Genomic DNA, 18,293 nt, shown 5'->3' on the forward strand with positions numbered 1-18,293 from the left:
AAAATGAATTTGTTTTACCGCGAAATGTTACCACATGATACGCCCTTGGGCTCCGACTTTGCTGTCAGCACTGATGTGTCATCTTTCAAGTCAGGTGTGAGTGTTTATCATCTTCCTCTTGACTGTTTATTGTAAAAATCGTTGAAGTTGGCATATTCCTGGGTATTGCCTAAAAACAAAAAAAATAAAAAATATACTTCCAATATTAGACGCACTTTTTTGCTCGTTTTTGCATCGCGAAAATTTAGGTGCGTCGTCGGTGTTAACGTTGTTTGCCACTGCGCCGTCAAAATTTAGATCAAAAAGTCGAATTATTGGAAGTTTTCGTTTTAAGACCAAAAAATGCTATCAATTTTTTTTAAGATTCTGTAATTTCTTTATTTTTTTATGCGATTTTAACCATTTGTGGAGTTTATCACTCTCGACTGCCTTATTAAGAGTGTCGATTTAGAAAAATTTAGACCGAAGAAGAGAATTTTTAGAAATTTCGACTTCGAAGAGTAAAGAAAAATTTTTGTTTTTTGACCAAAAAAAATGTGGCCAAAAATTTGACTGTAAGTTCTTCATTTTTAATGCCACTATAATCAAATTTGTGGAGTTTATAAGTCTTGACTGTCTTATTAAACATTATTAAACGATTTAGAACAATTTAGCCCAAAAAGGAGAATATTTAGAAATTTTCATTTGGACAACTGTAATTTCGTTATTTTTATTGCGACAGGACCGAAATTTATGCATGTTTCTTTTGTTATCACTAATTTGCAAGAGTTTAGACCAAAAAGTCGAATTTTTAGAAATTTTTGTTTTAAGACACCAAAAAATGCCACCAATTTTTTTTAAGATCCTGTAATTTCCTTATTTTGTATGTGATTTTAACGATATTTGTGGAGATTATAACTCTTGACTGCCTTATTAAGAGTGTCGATTTAGAAAAATTTAGACCGAAAAAGAGAATTTTTAGAAATTTTGATTTCGAGGAGCAAAGAAAAATTTTCGTTTTTTGACCAAAAAAAATGTGATCAAAAATTTGACCTGTAAGTTCTTTATTTTTAATGCCACTATAACCAAATCTGTGGAGTTTATCACTGATTTAGAACAATTTAGACCCAAAAGGAGAATATTTAGAAATTTTTATTTGGACAATTGAAAATGTAAATTTTTTTCAACATTGTAATTTCGTTATTTTAGTGCGACAGGACCGAAATTTATGCGTTTCTTTCGTTATCACTAATTTGCAAAAATTTAGATCAAAACGTCGAATTTTTAGAAATTTTCGTTTTAAGACCAAAAAATGCTATCAATTTTTTTTAAGATTCTGTAATTTTTTTATTTTTTTATGCGATTTTAACGATATTTGTGGAGTTTATCACTCTCGACTGCCCTATTAAAAGTGTCGATTTAGAAAAATTTAGACCGAAAAAGAGACTTTTAAAAATTTTGATTTCGAGGAGCAAAGAAAAATTTTTGTTTTTTGACCAAAAAAAAATGTGACCAAAAATTTGACCTGTAAGTTCTTCATTTTAATGCCACTATAACCAAATTTGTGGAGATTATAAGTCTTGACTGACTTATTAAGAGCACCGATTTAGAACAATTTAGACCAAAAAGGAGAATATTTAGAAATTTTTATTTGGACAACTGAAAATGTCAATTTTTTTCAACACTGTAATTTCGTTATTTTTAGTGCGACACGACCGAAATTTATGCGTGTTTCTTTCGTTATCACTAATTTGCAAAAATTTAGATCAAAAAGTCGACTTTTTAGAAATTTTCGTTTTAAGACCAAAAAATGCCACCAATTGTTTTTTAAGATCCTGTATTTTTTTATTTTTTATGCGATTTTAACGATATTTGTGGAGTTTATCACTCTCGACTGCCTTATTGAAAGTGTCGATTTAGAAAAATTTAGACCGAAAAAGAGAATTTTTGAAAATTTTGATTTCGAGGGGCAAAGAAAAATTTTTGTTTTTTGACCAAAAAAATGTGACCAAAAATTTGACCTGTAAGTTCATTTTTAATGCCACTATAACCAAATCTGTGGAGTTTATAAGTCTTGACTGATTTAGAACAATTTAGACCAAAAAGGAGAATATTTAGAAATTTTTATTTGGACAACTGAAAATGTCAATTTTTTTCAACACTGTAATTTCGTTATTTTTAGTGCGACACGACCGAAATTTATGCGTGTTTCTTTCGTTATCACTAATTTGCAAAAATTTAGATCAAAAAGTCGACTTTTTAGAAATTTTCGTTTTAAGACCAAAAAATGCCACCAATTGTTTTTTAAGATCCTGTATTTTTTTATTTTTTATGCGATTTTAACGATATTTGTGGAGTTTATCACTCTCGACTGCCTTATTGAAAGTGTCGATTTAGAAAAATTTAGACCGAAAAAGAGAATTTTTGAAAATTTTGATTTCGAGGGGCAAAGAAAAATTTTTGTTTTTTGACCAAAAAAATGTGACCAAAAATTTGACCTGTAAGTTCATTTTTAATGCCACTATAACCAAATCTGTGGAGTTTATAAGTCTTGACTGATTTAGAACAATTTAGACCAAAAAGGAGAATATTTAGAAATTTTTATTTGGACAACTGAAAATGTCAATTTTTTTCAACACTGTAATTTTGTTATTTTAGTGCGGCAGGACCGAAATTTATGCGTGTTTCTTTCGTTATCACTAATTTGCAAAAATTTAGATCAAAAAGTCGAATTTTTAGAAATTTTCGTTTTAAGACCAAAAAATGCTATCAATTTTTTTTAAGATTCTGTAATTTCTTTATTTTTTTATGCGATTTTAACGACATTTGTGGAGTTTATCACTCTCGACTGCCTTATTGAGTGTCGATTTAGAAAAATTTAGACCAAAAAAGAGAATTTTTAGAAATTTTGATTTCGAGGAGCAAAGAAAAATTTTCGTATTTTGACCAAAAAAAATGTGACCAAAAATTTGACCTGTAAGTTCTTCATTTTTAATGCCACTCTAACCAAATCTGTGGAGTTTATAAGTCTTGACTGATTTAGAACAATTTAGACCAAAAAGGAGAATATTTAGAAATTTTTATTTGGACAACTGAAAATGACATTTTTTTTCAATACTGTAATTTCGTTATTTTAGTGCGACAAAACCGAAATTTATGCGTGTTTTTTTCGTTATCACGTTATTTGCAAAAATTTAGATCAAAAAGTCGAATTTTTAGAAATTTTCGTTTTAAGACCAAAAAATGCTATCAATTTTTTTTAAGATTCTGTAATTTCTTTATTTTTTTATGCGATTTTAACGACATTTGTGGAGTTTATCACTCTCGACTGCCTTATTGAAAGTGTCGATTTAGAAAAATTTAGATCGAAAAAGAGAATTTTTGAAAATTTTGATTTCGAGGGGTAAAGAAAAATTTTTGTTTCTTGACCAAAAAAAATGTGACCAAAAATTTGACCTGTAAGTTCTTCATTTTAATGCCACTATAACCAAATTTGTGGAGATTATAAGTCTTGACTGACTTATTAAGAGCACCGATTTAGAACAATTTAGACCAAAAAGGAGAACATTTAAAAAAATTTATTTGGACAACTGAAAGTGTCAATTTTTTCAACACTGTAATTTCGTTATTTTAGTGCGACAAAACCGAAATTTATGCGTGTTTTTTTCGTTATCGCTAATTTGCAAAAATTTGGATCAAAAAATTGAATTTTTAGAAATTTTCGTTTTAAGACATAATCTGTAGCCAATTTTTTTTAACACCCTGTAATTTCTTTATTTTTTATGCAATTTTAACGATATTTGTGGAGATTATCATTCTCGACTGCCTTATTAAGAGTGTCGATTTAGAAAAATTTAGACCAAAAAAGAGAATTTTTAGAAATTTTGATTTCGAGGAGCAAAGACAAATTTTCGTATTTTGACCAAAAAAAATGTGACCAAAAATTTGACCTGTAAGTTTTTAATGCCACTATAACCAAATCTGTGGAGTTTATAGGTCTTGACTGATTGAGAACAATTTAGACCAAAAAGGAGAATATTTAGAAATTTTTATTTGGACAACTGAAAATGACAATTTTTTTCAACACTGTAATTTCGTTATTTTCAGTGCGACAGGACCGGAATTTATGCGTGTTTCTTTCGTTATCACTAATTTGCAAAAATTTAGATTAAAAAGTCGAATTTTTAGAAATTTTCGGTTTAAGACCAAAAAATGCCACCAATTTTTTTTTAAGATACTGTAATTTCTTTGATTTTTTATGCCATTTTAACCACATTTGTGGAGATTATCACTCTCGACTGCCTTATTAAGAGTGTCGATTTAGAAAAGTTTAGACCGAAAAAGGGAATTTTTAGAAATGTTTATTTTGAGTAGCTAAAAAAAATTTACAAAAAACATTTTTACATTTTTGGTGTCACCAAAACAAAATTTGTGGGAGTTTTTTTAAGTTAAATAGTCCATAGAAGTTGCTGAATTTGTGTTAATTTGAATATATTATGGTTAGCCATTACTTCTAAAAACGTATTACCTTTTTTTTTGTAAAAACATTGTTCATTTTTTTTGAAAGTTTTTATTACTAAGTGGGACTTTAGTTAAAAGCATAAGGAATCAAAGTGTAGAAATATGCTCAAAAAATTATTTTTAGTTTGCGGTTATTTTTAAAAACTTTAAATTAATTTTTCTTCTAAAAAAATCTATTAATTTCTGGAATAAATAAATCCCTTAATTGAAGATACCCTTGCTCCCTGCCATCGCTAAAGTTTTGCAATTTGGTAGAGTTATATTTTTTTTTAAAATTGCCAGTTGAGTTTAATTAGTTTTGTTATTTGTTAAAATTACCAATTGTAAGTATCGTTCAAAAAATCTTTAAAAAATAAAAATCGTGAAAAAAAGTAAATATAGTGAAAAAAGTGACAACTGGCATATTTTAAACACATTTATATTAAATTATATAAATTATAATTCTTGGTGAATGAATATTTACTTAATTTTTTTATTTAAGGTTCAAGTAGAAAATGCCAAATACAGAAGCATTAAAATTGAAAACTAAAAAGCGGGTGGACAACACGAATTGTTGTGTATTAGGTTGCCACAGCAAAAAATGCCGAGAAACCGAATTATCGTTCCATCATTTTCCACAACAAAATGAAAGAAGTGTTTATATTACAAATCGGTAAGTGATTATTATGAAAGTCTATCTCCCACATCAAATTTTCTGTTTGTAGATTTGGAGATGAAGAAAAGGTGGACCGACACACTGCTTGGTTGATCAAACTTAATATGGGCAAAACATCTTCAAAGTTTTTGAGAGTTTGCTCGAAACATTTTCAACCAAATGATTATTTTTTTCCAAGTATTTACATTATTTGGATGATTTCCTTAATTTATTTAGAATGATTGATTCCAGATATTCCCTGCCGAACCCCCAGATTAAAAAAGAATGCTGTGCCAAGTAAGAATTTGCCCATAAAAAGCTCTCAAACGAAATCCAGAGCTAGACCATCTAGAGTTAGACCAAAAAAGATGAAACAACCAACAGAAGACTTGAAAACACCCAATTCAAGTGTTAAATTCATGAGTGGTAAGTCAGAGCTGCGATTTTTAATGTGGTTGAAGTTAGCTTGGGATTGGCTTTTTGGTTGCGCCGTAACATAGGCAACGTGCACTCGGCTTTTTTTACAGAAGACCAGACAAATACTGGAATTTCGTGGGTATTTTCATGTCAAAGTCCCTAAATCTATAGATCTGAGCGAGTCCACTAATCGCGTTTCCATGCTGATGACGTCAAAACGGTTCGCCTTTTGGCGCGAAGTTTGAATACATTGGTCAGCAAGCAAACTGCAGTACACCGGTGTATTTTTGCATGCATGTATTTTCACTTTTGACACTCAATTCAGTCATAAACTAATTCGACCAAACAAGCTTTTTTTAAGGTTTCATGACGAGCACAAGTGGTGTCCCCAATCGCTGCTTGACCCAAGTGCCTCTAATGAGAATAGTAATTCGCACTTGGCTAATCAGTATCAAAATGCTTTCAAATGTAAGATCGGAAGCTGCACTCTCAGTAAAGTGTGGTTTTACCTTCCACAACCACGTGGGGAACACCAAGAAAACCTCAACATTTCGCACATTTTGAAATGGTCTGCCATATGGCAATTTCTGCCAGGAAATGGTGAGGAACACAAAGCTTTTTGACAGTGCAACTTTCGGTTTTTCAATAAATAAAGTTTTTGTCATTGAATTATTTGTGTCCCAAGACTGAGTGTCTTAAGATCCTGGGATATTTCTGATGTGTTTTTCTTCAAATAGGAGGTAAATACGATGATAATAAGCAGGCATAAGAGCCAAAAAGAGACTGAATATTTTTTTGGGTAGAGGACCAATCATACAAATGCGCCATTTCTGTAGGAACCCTATCGAATTAAATGACACGAACCGTTATGACGTCACATCCCCTCTCACCCCACCCATACTTGGCAACTCGCTCAGACCTATTGGGAGCGCGCATAAACGCCGGTGGCGCCCTCGTCCGGCAAAACTGTTCTCGTTTTACATATACACAAGATTATTTTTGTACAGGTTAAAGTTGTTTACAACTCAATAGTGTTGTATTTAAACAACAAATAGTTAAATTCGTAAAATGCAGCCAACGAAAATAGGCTCCGGATGTGTTAGTTTTACAAATTGTTGCATAGTGTGATGTCACAACAATTATTCAAACACCGATAAAAACACAAAATTTTATAGTTTTCCGTACAGACCACATGAACAAGACCGGCGAAAACAATGGATAAATGGCGTTAAGAGAAATACGAAATTTTGAAAAGACGAGTTCAACTAACTTCAATAACACTGATCTGCAAAAAAAATTTTTTCTTCTCTCCTTCAAGTTTTCATGCATAATAACATTATTGTCGGTACTCTAAACACGGAATTTAACATGCAAATAAATACAGCAGATATATTTTAAAAATTATGTCAATTTAATTAATAAATGATATAATGAAAATAACAACAATTACATAAAAGCGAAAATAGACTGCGGTCTAAGTTTTACAGCGAAATATGCTAATTTTACAGTCACAAGTTATAGAAAGACTATATTATTTATGTCAGGATGGTGATATATTTCAAGTTATTTTGTAGATTTTTTTCTTTTCATCGATTCCATGGAGGTTTCTCGGCAAATCGACCAACAAAAATCAGCAAGCATTGCTGCTGAGCATTTTCCATTGTAGCGTCTTTCAATATGCATAATATCCTGATGAAATCTTTCACCATGCTCATCTGATACGGCACCGAGATTTTCCGGAAAGAAATCTACATGCGAATACAAAAAATGGATTTTGAGTGACATATTGCATCCTAAAGCTTTGTAAGCAGAAAGAAGCTCGCGAATCATTTGTCGGTAGTTGTCAGCTTTTGTATTGCCAAGAAAGTTATGACACACTTTTACAAAAGCCACCCAAGCTTTTTTTTCAGTCTTGTTTAACTTCAAATTAAAAACTTCATCTGTCATAGGTTCTCGTATTTGCGGACCTACAAAAATCCCTTCCTTCAATTTCGCGTCACTGATTCGAGGAAATTTTGTTTTGAGACATTGAAAACCTGCACCATCTTTGTTCATTGCTTTCACAAAATTTTTCATTAGTCCCAACTTTATATGAAGTGGTGGTAGAAAAATTTTGTCACTTGGCACTAGAGGTTGTTGAGATACATTTTTAAATCCAGGTGTCAAGCTTTTTCTTTGTGGCCAAGTTTTCACTTTGTAATGTTTGTCTCTCGCACGACTGTCCCACTCACATAAAAAACAGCAAAACTTGGTATATCCGCCTTGCAATCCAGTAAGTATAGCGACAACTTTTAAGTCAGCACAAATATTCCATAGGTATTGAGAATATTTTATTCGTTCAAGTAATACCTGTAGATTTGCGTAATTTTCTTTCATGTTTGTTGCATGTGCTAGAGGAACTGATGGGTATTTATTTCCGTTATGAAGTAGAACGGCTTTCAAACTAATCTTCGATGCATCTATAAAAAGTCTCCACTCATCAGGAGTTTCTGGAAAACTCAGTTCTTCAAGAAGACCTGCAGCATCATCACAATATACTAAATCATTTTCTTTGGAAAAATAACTAGTAAAATTTTCTTGCCTTGTACGAAAAAATGAGTCTCTCGTACTTTTATCCAACAAATTCCATTGTTTCAATCTTGATCCGAGTAATTGAGCCTTAGATTTTGATAACCCTAAGTCACTAACGAGATGATTCAAATCAGGTTGTTTAAGAAAATAAGGTTCTTTTGATGGGCTTGAAGATCCAGATAAGGTGTATGATGATGAAGATGTACAGGTAGATATGAAACTCGATTGAGACTGTAGACCAAAAGTATTTTTGTTTTCCATCTCCTCGCTATTTTTTGGAGGTGGACAGTCTTCACCACGAGGAATTGGTCTCTTTGCAGATGCGATGTTCGGATACACAATCTTGTCTTTATTTTTTTTCGAGAATCCTCGTGTTGATGTCATGCAGAAATAACAATCATTTTCATGATTCTGAGGTTCACTCCAAAGCATTGGCATTGTAAACGGCATAGATTTGTGACTTTTTTCAAGCCAACCTCTCAACGTTCTTGAACTGTTGCAGCAAATTTTTGGTAACCAACTTTTATCCCTCTCATCGAATGAAAATCTAAAATAAAGTTGATAAGCTTTTTTAACAAGATCCGTTATCGCATTTCGCTGCGTTTTTAGAGTGAACTCACCACAAATGTAGCAAAAACTGTCTGTAGAATTCTTACAAGTGTGTGGCATTTTATAACCTAAAATTAAATGAAATTTGTTTAAAAAAAAATATTTAAATTTTTATTTTATGTTTATTATCTCTGTTTGTAAGAAAATAGATAAACCACTAATAAAATATTTACAAACATATGTGCAAATATAATGAATTTCGTGAAAAACTTACTAAAGTATTTCATATAGAACGTAAACAATTAAAAGACAAGTTTTCGACTAACTGCTGTAGTCTCAATGAATACTACGCAGGCGCACATGTAATACCATAGAAATCACTTATCGGCACTTTCCTTCTTTCTCTTACAACTAGCAAAAACTAATTTCATATGTATATACATTTTTTATAATGTTAACGCATAAGAAGATTTAAAAAATCCTGACATTATGATATTTTAGAAAAAAATTCAAAAAAAAATTTTTTGAAAAATTTAGACGTGATAGAGCAAATCGACCACCGGGAACAGATTCAGAGCATCAAAATCTTAGTATTTATGATATAATTTTTTGAAGGAGGATTTTGTTGCAGACCAGTGTAATTGTTAACATTTATAGGTTTAACAGCAAATGCGCTTGGGCACCCAAACCCTATTCGAGAATTTGCAGTCAGCATAGTAATGTAATGATTAATGTTCCAAAATTTGTAAATTCAAGTACTCAATTCAAGTCTAATGATGTTGAAAAATCGTTTTTATTTGAATGTGAATATTATGGTAATAATGAAATTGCAACATCATGCAACATACCTGTAAATAACAATTTCAAAAGTTACGTAAATAAATGCATTGGTCCAAATAAGGAAGAAGATGTATGTGCAGGCTTTCATGGTTTTTCTTCTACAAAAACTGATGAACAGATAACTAGCTTGAAATACTTGAAATATTTTGTCATTACTAAGTATTACAACACATGGAAATGACAAAATTTGTCTTAAAGATAAGTTATTAATATTTTTAATGAAAATGAAACTTGGAATTTCCTATTCTGCAGTAGGAGTGTTGTTTGGAGTTCATAGATATACTATTCAAAGAATATTCATCGCACTATTGGAGGAACTAGCACAGAAGATAAAAAATTATGTTTTTTGGCCTAGCAGAGAAATTGTGTCAAGAACAATGCCAGAAGTTTTTAAAATCAAATAGCCCAATTGTCGTGTTATCTTTGACTGTTCAGAAATACGAATTCAACAATCAGGACCTGTAGATCATTGCATTTATACTTATTCACATTACAAAGGCGCTTTTACTGCTAAATTTTTAATTGGAATAACTCCATGTAGATTCATATCATTTATATCTTATTGTTATGGTGGTCTTGGCCTTTATAAGTGAAAATTCTGAGAAATTTCGCTCTAAAACGTTAAGGACGTGACCGACTCGAACCAATGCTTTCCCCTTTTCTTCGGTCGTAGTTGTTCAGTGAATAAACTTAACAGTTTCAGATCCAAAATGAAGTTCGATTTCCATACCTAATAAATATCTAAAACACTACTTAAACACCACAAAAACACACAAACAATCACAAAAACATTACAATCGTACACCAACCAGTGACGATTTATATGTAAATATTTCAGCTGTCACTTGTAGGGGGCGCTATATTTAAAATCCGCGCGCTCCCAATAGATTTATACTGTTCCAATTCTTCTAACGTTTTTATGACACACAGTCTTCATTACCGCAAAGATTATGAGGGTTCAACACAATTAAATGTTTGTTCTTTTTAATTAATTAGAATGAAATCAATCGCTGTCGCTTTTAGTGAGATTTTCATTGCCGCCGCTTTCTTCCAAATTAATCACAAATTTGGGAAAATTAGGCGACACATAACTGTCCTCAACTTGTTAAACATGTTTAAAACAGTTTCTCCACAAATCGGGTCCAATTTTGGCGGCTTCTGTTCGAATCATGTCCACCACGTTCGAGCTTAAATTTAAAAACTTGTTCATCTTCCGAATCGATCTCTTCAAAGAGCTCCAAATTAATTCGATGGCGTTCAGAACACAGTAACAAGGAGGCAGTCGAAGCACTATGTGGCTTTGTTCCTTTGTCCATTCGTCATTTTAAATTTTTTTTGAAACATCCAAATCTTTAATTTACTACTCAGTAAGAATCAAAACTGGAAATGTAGGTATAAATCAATCATATATGTGTCTATTTAATTATCATATCATCGCCCGTAAAATGAATCACAAAAAAAATTAATCGGAAAATCAAAAATAAATTTGTTGCATATTATTACTGTTTGGTCTGCGACAGAATTGAACAGAATTTGTCGATGCAATATTTTTATGCTGTTAAAACCTTTCTGGACGGTCGAAACCGCAATTTATGAGGGGTATTGTGTGGGTTATTAGCTTTTCTAAGGGTGGTACTGCCATAAAAACGTTAGAAGAATTGGAACAGTATAGGGACTTTGTTTTCATGTTTTCGCTACTTTTCTTACAAATTTATGGCAATTTGACTTTGGAATAATAACCTCCCATTGTGACAATCAATACTTTGGTGTAAAATATACAGAAAAGGGATAATCAAAGGGGGTTGTGCTGTCGCCTTTTTCATCACCGTTATCGTAAAAATCCAGCATCTACCCCGGTCGCAGTGATCCCAAAAAATAGAGAAAACTTCACTGATAAATCTCTCACATCAAGTTTGTCTCCACCAGCCATCAGAGGGTTGTAATCTCGCCCCGTTTAAATTCACCCTGTAAAAATGTGAAAAATCGAAAATGTACCCCAATGGAATTAATGTCAAAAATTAGAAAAAAAAATCCTAATTAATTCCATTAATCACATTTGCTTCCACAAACTATCAGATAGTAATCTTTAATTTTTTTACCTTTAGACCAAAAGAGAGAGTGTTTTCTGGCAACCCAGAATACACCTTTCTTTGTAATAAGTTGCAGTCTCAATTTTTGTAAGTTTGAATTTACCGGCAAATTGTTTTTTCTTCGGGATAGAGTAACATCAATTTATCAGAAAAATTACATAATTGGTTAAAAACTTTTCAAAAAAAAAAATCACAAAACTGAGATGAACCAAATTCATTTTAGGTGAGTCCAGTTCGAGGATCGCAAAATAAGTTTAAACTTCATAATTTTGTGTAAATTTGTGCTACAATTTCCAATTTCTGTTCATTTTTCATTTTCAAAAAATGTATTTCAAAAATTAAATACAAAATTACGCCAGGTAAGAGTTTCATGCATCACAAAACACAATCAATTAGTGATAAGTGATAAGCCATAATTTTATGCTACTGTATTTTCTAAATTTTGTGTTTTTACGTTTTCCAGTTATTTCAAAAAACACAGAGCTAAGATGACTGAAACGACCCCCTCCGATTTTCCATTTTACTGATTCTGAATTAAAAAAAATATGCTTAGATGCCTAACTTTATCTACTTGAGAGATAATTTAAAAATTTTAAATTTTATTTAGAAAATAACGATTTGCCGGTAAATTCAAATTTCCGAAAATCTAAATAAGCACTTTACAATACACAGATAGTGTATTATGGGTTGCCAAAAAAAACAATTTAGTTTATTTAATAAGCCTAACAATCCCCTACCGGCTGGTGGAAACAAATATGATATCGGAGATTATTCGATAAAGTTTTCTCTATTTTTTGGGTCTAATGCCATTAGGGTACATTTTCGATTTTTTACATTTTTGGAGGGTGAATTAAAATGGGGCGAGATTACAACCCTCTGACGGCTGGTGGAGACAAACCTGAAATGGGAGATTTATCAGTGAAGTTTTTCTACTTTTTGAGTCTAATGCCATTGGGGTGCATTTTCGATTTTTCACATTTTTAGAGGGTGAATTAAAATGGGGCGAGATTACAACCCTCTGACGGCTGGTGGAGACAAACCTGAAATGGGAGATTTATCAGTGAAGTTTTCTCTACTTTTTGAGTCTAATGCCATTGGGGTACATTTTCGATTTTTCACATTTTTAGAGGGTGAATTAAAATGGGGCGAGATTACAACCCTCTGACGGCTGGTGGAGACAAACCTGAAATGGGAGATTTATCAGTGAAGTTTTTCTACTTTTTGAGTCTAATGCCATTGGGGTGCATTTTCGATTTTTCACATTTTTAGAGGGTGAATTAAAATGGGGCGAGATTACAACCCTCTGACGGCTGGTGGAGACAAACTTGATATGGGAGATTTATCAGTGAAGTTTTCTCTATTTTTTGGGTCCAACGCCGTTAGGGTACATTTTCGATTTTTTACATTTTTAGAGGGTGAATTAAAATGGGGCGAGATTACAACCCTCTTACGGCTGGTGGAGACAAACTTGATATGGGAGATTTATCAGTGAAGTTTTCTCTATTTTTTGGGTCCAACGCCATTAGGGTACATTTTCGATTTTTTACATTTTTAGAGGGTGAATTAAAATGGGGCGAGATTACAACCCAAACTTGATGTGGGAGATTTATCAGTGAATTTTTCTCTATTTTTTGGGTCTAACGCCATTGGGGTACATTTTCGATTTTTCACATTTTTAGAGGGTGAATTAAAATGGGGCGAGATTACAACCCTCTGACGGCTGGTGGAGACAAACTTGATATGGGAGATTTATCAGTGAATTTTTCTCTATTTTTTGAGACTAATGCCATTGGGGTACATTTTCGATTTTTCACATTTTTAGAGGGTGAATTAAAATGGGGCGAGATTACAACCCTCTGACGGCTGGTGGAAACAAACCTGATATGGGAGATTTATCAGTGAATTTTTATCTATTTTTTTAGTCTAATGCCATTGGGGTACATTTTCGAATTTACACATTTTTAGAGGGTGAATTAAAATGGGGCGAGATTACAACCCTCTGACGGCTGGTGGAGACAAACCTGATATGGGAGATTTATCAGTGAAGTTTTCTCTATTTTTTGAGTCTAATGCCATTGGGGTACATTTTCGATTTTTCACATTTTTAGAGGGTGAATTAAAATGGGGCGAGATTACAACCCTCTGACGGCTGGTGGAAACAAACCTGATATGGGAGATTTATCAGTGAATTTTTCTCTATTTTTTTAGTCCAATGCCATTGGGGTACATTTTCGACTTTTCACATTTTTAGAGGGTGAATTAAAATGGGGCAAGATTACAACCCTCTGACCGCTGGTGGAGACAAACTTGATATGGGAGATTTATCAGTGAAGTTTTCTCTATTTTTTGGGTCTAATGCCATTAGGGTACATTTTCGAATTTTCACATTTTTAGAGGGTGAATTAAAATGGGGCGAGATTACAACCCTCTTACGGCTGGTGGAGACAAACTTGATATGGGAGATTTATCAGTGAAGTTTTCTCTATTTTTTGGGTCCAACGCCATTAGGGTACATTTTCGATTTTTTACATTTTAGAGGGTGAATTAAAATGGGGCGAGATTACAACCCTCTTACGGCTGGTGGAGACAAACTTGATGTGGGAGATTTATCAGTGAATTTTTCTCTATTTTTTGGGTCTAACGCCATTGGGGTACATTTTCGATTTTTCACATTTTTAGAGGGTGAATTAAAATGGGGCGAGATTACAACCCTCTGACGGCTGGTGGAGACAAACTTGATATGGGAGATTTATCAGTGAATTTTTCTCTATTTTTTGAGACTAATGCCATTGGGGTACATTTTCGATTTTTCACATTTTTAGAGGGTGAATTAAAATGGGGCGAGATTACAACCCTCTGACCGCTGGTGGAGACAAACTTGATATGGGAGATTTATCAGTGAATTTTTCTCTATTTTTTGAGTCTAACGCCATTGGGGTACATTTTCGATTTTTCACATTTTTAGAGGGTGAATTAAAATGGGGCGAGATTACAACCCTCTGACGGCTGGTGGAAACAAACCTGATATGGGAGATTTATCAGTGAATTTTTCTCTATTTTTTTAGTCTAATGCCATTGGGGTACATTTTCGAATTTTCACATTTTTAGAGGGTGAATTAAAATGGGGCGAGATTACAACCCTCTGACGGCTGGTGGAGACAAACCTGATATGGGAGATTTATCAGTGAAGTTTTCTATATTTTTTGAGTCTAATGCCATTGGGGTACATTTTCGATTTTTCACATTTTTAGAGGGTGAATTAAAATGGGGCGAGATTACAACCTTCTGACGGCTGGTGGAAACAAACCTGATATGGGAGATTTATCAGTGAATTTTTCTCTATTTTTTTAGTCTAATGCCATTGGGGTACATTTTCGAATTTTCACATTTTTAGAGGGTGAATTAAAATGGGGCGAGATTACAACCCTCTGACGGCTGGTGGAGACAAACCTGATATGGGAGATTTATCAGTGAAGTTTTCTATATTTTTTGAGTCTAATGCCATTGGGGTACATTTTCGATTTTTCACATTTTTAGAGGGTGAAAATGGGGCAAGATTACAACCCTCTGACCGCTGGTGGAGACAAACTTGATATGGGAGATTTATCAGTGAAGTTTTTTCTATTTTTTGAGTCTAATGCCATTGGGGTACATTTTCGAATTTTCACATTTTTAGAGGGTGAATTAAAATGGGGCGAGATTACAACCCTCTGACCGCTGGTGGAGACAAACTTGATATGGGAGATTTATCAGTGAATTTTTCTCTATTTTTTGAGTCTAACGCCATTGGGGTACATTTTCGATTTTTCACATTTTTAGAGGGTGAATTAAAATGGGGCGAGATTACAACCCTCTGACGGCTGGTGGAAACAAACCTGATATGGGAGATTTATCAGTGAATTTTTCTCTATTTTTTGAGTCTAACGCCATTGGGGTACATTTTCGATTTTTCACATTTTTAGAGGGTGAATTAAAATGGGGCGAGATTACAACCCTCTGACGGCTGGTGGAAACAAACCTGATATGGGAGATTTATCAGTGAATTTTTCTCTATTTTTTTAGTCTAATGCCATTGGGGTACATTTTCGAATTTTCACATTTTTAGAGGGTGAATTAAAATGGGGCGAGATTACAACCCTCTGACGGCTGGTGGAAACAAACCTGATATGGGAGATTTATCAGTGAATTTTTCTCTATTTTTTTAGTCTAATGCCATTGGGGTACATTTTCGAATTTTCACATTTTTAGAGGGTGAATTAAAATGGGGCGAGATTACAACCCTCTGACGGCTGGTGGAGACAAACTTGATATGGGAGATTTATCAGTGAATTTTTCTCTATTTTTTGAGACTAATGCCATTGGGGTACATTTTCGATTTTTCACATTTTTAGAGGGATTTTTATTGGTATTTTATGTATTTTTAATTTCGCAGAGCAAGAAGCAGCCGAGGCTTTGTTAAATTTGGCAAGCAGAAAAAAACAAGAAACGCAGGTTGTGAGTGAAGATTTACCTTCTTCGTTTGTGTCCACCATCACAACCGAAGCTGAACTGAACACAATGACTGGAATCCTCAGTTTCAAATTATTTGATCGTATTGTCTCATCATGTGAATCATTTCTTGGTGGATTAACATGGATGCATAAATTATCTCTAAAAGAGTGCCTTCTCATGACTTTCATGAAACTAAAAAATGGCTTCACATACGCCGTTTTAGCTGTGTTGTTTAAATGTGTGACAGCAACGTGTCGAAAAATTTTCCATGACTGTTTAACCCTGTTATCAGAAGTTTTACGACCAGCGATCAATTGGCCAGAAGATTTTACAAAACATAAAATCGTTTTAGATTGTATAGAAATCCCCATTAAAAAATCTAAAAAGTCAAAGCTTCGATTGGCAACATATTCCAAGTATAAAAAAGCTCATACTATAAAATTCATGACTGCTGTAACACCGGCGAGATTAATAACATTTGTAAGCAAAGGTTATGGAGGAAGGCTTTCTAACAAAGCTATTTTTGAGCAAAGTGGTTTAAGAGAGAAGCTAGAAATGTGGAAAGATGAAATTATGGTTGATAAACGACTTTTAACTCGTGGACTAAAAGTTATCCAATCTCCATTTTTGAAAAAACAAGCACATTTTAATAAAAAACAACCATTACCAAATAAAAAAATTGAGCGGGTGAACCAGAGAATTAAAATTTTTGAAATACTTCAAAAACCATTACCAGTTTCTCTTTGGCCACGAGTTGATGATATTTTTATTATAGTTTGCGCAATTGTGAATTTAACTAAACCAATTTTGGATTGTTAATTAAAAAGTGAGTGAATTTATTTTTGGTCCATGTGACTTTATTGTGGTGTTTTTACTAATAAAGATGAACAAAAATTAATACCATATATTTTATTAAATAATAAAGTACCTAAAATACAGTTAATGTCCAATTGTATAGTAGCACTAGTACAACAAATTTTGGACGAAATTTGTACTGAGATGTTTGTAATTTTTTTTTTCAGTACTCCGCGTTCACTTTTTGTAAAATCATGAAACTTTATAAAACAGCTTTCAGAGACGAACTATAGAACTCGCCGGGAGAATTAGTTTTTGACAAAATATTTGTAGGAAAAAGACTGATGTAAATTTCGAAAAACGAACGTTTTTTATAGAACTTCTAAATTGGTAAGATATTATAAAGGTGATAAACAAATTATATTATCTTTAGCCATTTAGAAGCTGCATGACAAAGATCATGGATCGATTTTTAGAAAAAAACATGTTTTGTTAATTTTCGAAGATTTTGTTAATTTTTTAATTTAAATACCCACAGGGCCGGTTTACAGAAGCTAAGTTAAATCTTTAATTTTGATAAAATATTTAACGTCATGTTAAAGTGGCATGTGATCGTTTTTCCGCCAATCCAATGTCCACAATCGGTGAGATTAGTTGATTTTCAATTATATTATTGTGTAAACCGGCCTACAAAATTGTAGTTTTTCGATAAATCTCACGTTTCTAAATAATTTCACTAATCAAAATCGAAGATCATTTGCAACGACTGTTAAAATGTTGGTAAAGTTTTTTATTATGTAAATTAAAAATGACAAAAATTCTAGGAGGAATCAAATAACAATTAACACTAAAAGTGACATTTCAATGTGTCAAATGTTAAACTTTAAAAATGGCAAAAATTCTAGGAAAAATCAAGCAACAATTGAATTAACCCAAAAAGTGACTTTTCAATGTGTCAAATGTTCAACTTTAATAATGGCAAAAAATCTAAGAGAAATCAAGTAACAATTGAAATTAACACTAAAAGTGACATTTCAATGTGTCAAATGTTAAACTTTAAAAGTGGCAAAAATTCTAGGAGAAATCAAAGTAACCTTTGAAATTTATTAGTGTAAATTTGTGACATTGTTTAAAAGTGACATTTCAATGTGTCAAATGTTAAACTTTTAAATTGCAAAAATTCTAAAAGAAATCAAAGTAACCTTTGAAATTTACACTAAAAGTGACATTTCAATGTGTCAAATGTTAAACTTTTAAATTGCAAAAATTCTAGAAAAAATTAATGAACAATTGACACTATTTAACACTAATTTAACTAAAAGCAAAAATTCTAGGAAAAATCAAGGAATAATTGAATTAACACTAAAAGTGACATTTCAATGTGTCAAATGTTAAACTTTAAAAAT

At 32.4% G+C, this 18,293-nt stretch overlaps 1 protein-coding gene across 1 annotated transcript in view; it reads left to right on the forward strand.

Annotated features, from left to right (window-relative positions):
* Positions 1–16,990, forward strand: part of LOC148167721 (uncharacterized) — a 29,630-nt gene extending 12,640 nt beyond the window's left edge. Inside the window, exons 3-6 of the mRNA XM_088045358.1 lie at positions 4,982–5,152; positions 5,205–5,332; positions 5,387–5,560; positions 16,034–16,990. Of these exons, the coding sequence (XP_087901484.1) occupies positions 4,995–5,152; positions 5,205–5,332; positions 5,387–5,560; positions 16,034–16,911 (1,338 nt within the window). The 5' untranslated portion in view covers positions 4,982–4,994 and the 3' untranslated portion in view covers positions 16,912–16,990. The remainder of the gene's footprint in view (positions 1–4,981; positions 5,153–5,204; positions 5,333–5,386; positions 5,561–16,033) is intronic.
* The last annotated feature ends 1,303 nt before the right edge of the window (positions 16,991–18,293 follow it).

Source organism: Gnatocerus cornutus, chromosome 9, assembly GCF_029298725.1.
Source record: "Gnatocerus cornutus isolate USDA-ARS CGAHR chromosome 9, icGnaCorn1.1, whole genome shotgun sequence".
Lineage (NCBI taxonomy): Eukaryota > Metazoa > Arthropoda > Insecta > Coleoptera > Tenebrionidae > Gnatocerus > Gnatocerus cornutus.